This window comes from Mus caroli, chromosome 5 (assembly GCF_900094665.2).
Source record: "Mus caroli chromosome 5, CAROLI_EIJ_v1.1, whole genome shotgun sequence".
Classification (NCBI taxonomy): Eukaryota; Metazoa; Chordata; class Mammalia; order Rodentia; family Muridae; genus Mus; species Mus caroli.
Window position 1 is genome coordinate 69906786 of NC_034574.1, and position 5709 is coordinate 69912494.

Here is a 5709-nt window from a genome sequence, read left to right on the forward strand (position 1 = left end):
GAGAGAGAGAGAGAGAGAGAGAGAGAGAGAGAGAGAGAGAGAGAGCGAGCTCCATATGTGCACAGTGGCAGGCATACATACACATACAACAGATATACAAAAATGTAATAAAATCTTTAGGGATGCTCAAAAGTGTACTGTATATGTGTACCTAGTTTCTGAAGAGTCCAGGAGAGGATGCCACCACGTGGCACCACGTGTGAGCCATCACGTGGGTTCTCTGCAAGAGCAGCAAGTGGTCTTCAAAAAAAAAAAAAACTTTCAAGCATATGTGTGATGCCTGGGTGTATTATGGTATGTACATCACACGTATGCAGGAGCATGCAGAGGTCAGAAGTAGTGTTAGACTCCCTGGAAATGCAGTCTTTTTTTTTTTTTTTCGAGACAAGGTTTCTCTGTGTAGCCCTGGCTGTGCTGGAACTCACTCTGTAGACCAGGCTGGCTTCGAACTCAGAAATCCGCCTGCCTCTGCCTCCTGAATGCTGGAATTAAAGGCGTGCACCACCACGCCTGGCTCAATAAACACTCTTAAGCACTTAGCCATCTTTCCAGAGCTGTAAGGGATCTTAATAGCTAGCTCATCTACTCCAGCCCCCCAAAATGTTAATTCAATTTTTAAAAAATGAGTTTTAATGCAACAGATTACCTGGTACATTCGTACCCTAGAATGAGTCTCCTAGTTCCACTCCTATTAACTTTCACAAAAATGTCTTTAGTTTTTTATAGAATAGTAAGTTCAAGTACCCCAGATTGTGTAAATGGTGTCTTTAACTGTATATTCTCACAGATGATTGCTTTCTTAACATTTTTAATTCCTTCCACTGAAAACAGAGGACTGAAACCCCATCAATTCTTCCCTTCTATCTCATACTATTTTGGTGATGAAAATGAGCACTTTCCAGGCTTTCACACACACACACACACACACACACACACACACACACACAGAGGCAGTAGGGGCTGAAAAGATGGCTCCACACCTGAGGTGCACTGCTTTTGCAGAGGTTCCCAGTTGAGTTCCCAACTCCTTTGGCAGCTTCTAACTGCCTGTAATTCCTGCTCAAGGGGATCCAATGCCTTCCTCTGGATGCCATGGGCACTGATCCTAACAAGTGCACACACACACACACACACACACACACACACACACACACAGAGAGAGAGAGAGAGAGAGAGAGAGAGAGAGAGAGAGAGAGAGAGGAGAGAGAGAGAGAGCGCCTGGTCTACAGAGTGAGTTCCAGAACAGCCAGGGTATATAGAGAAACTCTGCCTCAAAAAACCAAAACCAAACAAACAAACAAATGTAGATATGCAGAGAAGTCAGCACTATGACCCACACTTGTAACTTATTACTTGAGCAGTTGTGGCAAGAGAATTGCCGCAAGCACAGGAGTTTGAGGCTAACATGGACTGCAAAGTTCGAGGCCAACTTGAACTGCTAAGTAAGTTAGTCTCAAAAAAAAGGGGGGGGGGGGAGAATCGGGAGAGGAAGGGCCCTAACAAGGCTACAAAACTCTTGGTATATTTCAGAAATATCGCTATGAATAAATAGATGTACACACAATTGTGCTGTTCAGAGGATTAATTACATGATCAATAGCACTAATTCATCTCTAGTGATAGCCTAGGCGTCTTGGTCAAGTTCGTTTTCTCCACCAGCTATAGAATTAACAGGCAGGAAAATCTGCAGCAGACACCTCAGGCACCACAGACTGAATCAGCAGTTGAAGAAAAGCGTTTATTGGGGGTGAGGAAACACACATGTGTATCCAACACACAAGGAAACGGCCCTCTACAGAGGGGCACTCCGGACTGGGGCCTATCTAACAGTCTAGATCCTAATCTCACTTTGATAGTGAGCCCTGTGAAGGTACACAAGAAGTTCTTGAATGTACATTTGTATTGAGAACCCGCTGAAGTACTTTGCTGTGAAGGCGTGCAGAATTTCATGTAAAGCAGCAGTTAACGCTCTACATTATTCGCTCTACACTATTCTGACAAATATTAAGCTCGGATCAATCGCCATGCTAATCAATGTCCTCCGCTTCCCAGCCTTCATTCCAACTGCAGATTTTTTGGGGGGTAGTGGGGTGGGGTGGGTTTTTTTGTTTTTGTTTTTATTTTTGTTTTTTTGTTTTTTTGTTTTTTTTTTTTTTTTTTGAGATAGGGTTTCTCTGTGCAGTCCTGGCTGTCCTGGAACTCATTCTGTAGACCAGGCTGGCCTCGAACTCAGAAATCCACCTCTGCCTTCCAAGTGCTGACATTACAGGCATGCGCCACCACTGCCCCGTCTCAACTGCAGATTTCTTATTGCCTTAGTGATGAGGGGTGGGGCGGTCTTAAAAATCTCCTATCCACTTCCAGCCTTTGTAAAGAGTTGGGAAACCTTTGTAAAGTGTTGGGAAACCTCGGAAACCTAACCAGTCAGGAATCATATGTGTACCGCGGGTGGTTGAGTTTTCTCCCTTCACACCGGAAGCGGGAGCAGGATCCCTCTCTCCGGCCTCTGTTTCCGGGTGCGGTGTCTAACAGAGACGCACCCTAGGAGAGCATCACGTCTCCATAGCAACCGGTGGTCCAGGCGCTGAGGCCAGACCGGCGGGGCGGGGCCAGGCGGTGGGGGCGGAGCTGAGTCTGTCCCGGGCAAGGCGCCGGCGGCCCCGAATCACCTGTCCACTCCGCGAACTGAGTTTGGGCGGCTGGCGGAGAGTTTGAGAGCGGGGTAGTCGGAGCTTCTAACCGGAATGGAGGAAGGAGACTTCTCAGGTTCATCCGTGCGATCCGAGGTGACGGATGGGCAGAACACCACGACCACGACAGAAACACACACAACCTCTGAACTCCAACGGAAGCCCCTTGTGCTCAGGCTCCTGGAGGTGCAAAATGGTGATGAGGCCGAAGCGGTTGGGGAGGAAGGACAAGAAGAGGACAACGAAGGGTCCAAGACTCACAAATCCCATGAGGCCTCCGCATCCTTCAGGTCCCACAACTCCAGCGATCCCCGCAAGGCCAGCGATCCTCCCCAGTCCCGCAAGGCCAGTGATTCCCTCCGGTCTCGCAAGGGCAGTGAGCCCCTGGAGCCCCGCAAGACCAGTGAATCCCTCCAGTCCCTAAGGGGCGGTGATTCCCTTCAGTCATCGGAGAGCCAGGAGGATGGAAAAGATGACTTGTTTCCCAACGCAGTGATTATGACCTCCCCATCTTTGATAGCCAGATACCTACCACGGCTCCAGCTGGCTTCTCTGAGAGGTAGGTTTAGCCCTGACCCCGCTGAATCCGAGCTAAATGTTCGCTGTTTTAAGGAACCTGACTCTACCTGCTGCTTTACAGCCACTTCTCTTTATACTTCAAGGAATCCAAAGGGAAATTGACACCCTAATGACAGAAGCCACCTCACACTTCCACGATTGAACCTCCCATGTACTGGAGGCACTCTGGGCTCGAAGCCTCTCATAATCCTTTGGCTAAGTACATCATTGCATCCAGCTATTCCTGTATTTGCACGTGAGGTTTTGTTTATTGATTATTGTATTATATTGTAATTACACTGTCGCTGTCTTCAGACACACCAGAAGAGGGTCAGATCTCATTACAGATAGTTGTGAGCCACCATGTGGTTGCTGGGTTTTGAACTCAGGACCTTCAGAAGAGCAGTCAGTCCTCTTAACCACTGAGCCATCTCACCAGCTCTGTTTTGTTGTTTTTTTTCAAGACAGGGTTTCTTTGTAGCCCTGGCTGTCCTGGAACTCACTCTGTAGACCAGACTGGCCTCGAACTCAGAAATCCGCCTGCCTTTGCCTCCCAACTGCTGGGATTAAAGGCGTGCGCTGCCACCACCACCACCACCACCACCACCCGGCTGTTCTATTTTTAATGATTTCTCTTACTCCCCAACCAAAGACAGATCCTCAAAGTGAGAATGTTTTTGTCAGTATCTGGTGTCCGGGCCCAGGGAAAAACCAAACATTCAGGGAACAAATATTGAAAGGATGCTTGGAACAGGTCATCATCTGGTCAGACCCTCTCAAACTTGCAAGGGCATAAGGCTGATGGGACTTGACCGGAAACATCCTTGCTGCTGCCCCTTGAGCTCACTTCCAGCTCTTTGCCAGAGACCGTTTGTGCTGGAGCAGCCAGCCCATGTTCTCCCTAGGGATCACTTCCCAACTGGCCTCAGTTCTAGGGTTTATCACTGCGGTCACCCCTTCCTAGTCTCCCACCACTTCACTGGCTCTGGCTGGCCACCATTCTTCTGACAGATCTCCAACCCTGGTAACCCCCAGCTCTTCTTATACCTAGAGCTCTCCACTCTTGCTATACGAAATTACATTATTGTACTGATTTTTAAAAAGATTTTATTTATTTTATTTTTATGACTACACTGTAACTATCTTCAGACACACCAGAAGAGGGCATCAGATCCCATTACGGATGGTTGTGAGCCACCATGTGGTTGCTGGGAATTGAACTCAGGACCTCTGGAAGAGCAGCTCTTAACCACTGAGACATCTCTCTAGCCCCCGTACTGATTGGTTTTATTTCAACTTCATTACTACAAATTGTAATTAGACAAATTGTAATTAGTACTGGGCGCTTCCTGGCAGATTCCCTTTTACTTACTGTGTAAATGCATTCTTTTTTTTTTTTTTTTAAGATTTATTATATGTATGAGTACACTGTTCCTGTCTTCAGACAAAGAAAAGGGCATTGGATCTCATTACAGATGGTTGTGAGCCACCATATGGTTGCCGGGAATTGAACTCAGAACCTCTGGGAGAGCAGTCAGTGCTCTTAACCACTGAGCCATCTCTCCAGGCCCACAACTAAGTGCATCCTTTAGTCTCCACCAAGCTTCACACCTTTGTCTTTCACCCAATGGAAGACTGCATCTTATATTTTACCAAGAAATGGATACTTACTTGCTTACCCGCAGTTTATTGGCCCCCGGACACAAGTGCTCAGAGTGTCTTTTCTCATCTTTCAGGGGAGACTTGTGCTTGTTTTTTATGAAGCACATTTTCCTCCTAGGCCTCAGATTCCACTGTTTCCTGAAGAACTTTGATCTCACATCTGTCTCCACTCCATACAGCATCAGGTTCTCCCTCTCTAATGAATCAGTCCTATTAGCAAATGCACTCTTATCTTGAAACAACCTTTGACCCTATGCCTTCTTTATCATCCTCGCCCCCTCCCCCCCACACACACAGGACCCACTTCCTCCTCTTATTCTCCTCTTGGTGTGGCCTGGTCTCTAAAATCCATAGCCTTGAAACTTCACATGGCCCCCTTAGCCATCTCAAGCTGCATTTCTTAATGCCTCACTCGCCAGTGTGCACGTCCATCTTTCCCTCTATCTCTTCCTTTAACACCGCATCAACAAGCATACAAAATGGAGTCTGAAGAGTGGGGAAGAGGCCTTGTTGTGCAATCGTGGGGACCTGAGTTCCGATCTAGTCACCCATGTCGTGAGTGTGATTCTCAAACTCCAGTGCAGGGGGAAGATGGGGGAGACAGACAGAAGGAGCCCCCGGTGTCAAAGGAATAAGGTGGAGAATGATCAAACAGGACACCCAGCCATCCTCGCTTGGCCTCCTCGAGCACGTGTGCGCGCTCTCTCTCTCTCTCTCACACACACACACATGCATGTGCACACACAAACTCACACACTACTCACACTCATTATCTTTTTTTCTTTCTTTTTTTTTTTTT

The 5709-nt window shown here is 47.4% G+C and overlaps 1 protein-coding gene across 1 annotated transcript in view; it reads left to right on the top strand.

The window, feature by feature from the left end:
* The first annotated feature begins 2608 nt into the window (after positions 1 to 2608).
* The window catches only part of Thegl (theg spermatid protein like), a 41112-nt gene continuing 38011 nt past the window's right edge, over positions 2609 to 5709 (top strand). The window contains exon 1 of the mRNA XM_021163713.1: positions 2609 to 3249. Coding sequence (XP_021019372.1) covers positions 2745 to 3249 — 505 coding nt within the window. The 5' untranslated portion in view covers positions 2609 to 2744. The remainder of the gene's footprint in view (positions 3250 to 5709) is intronic.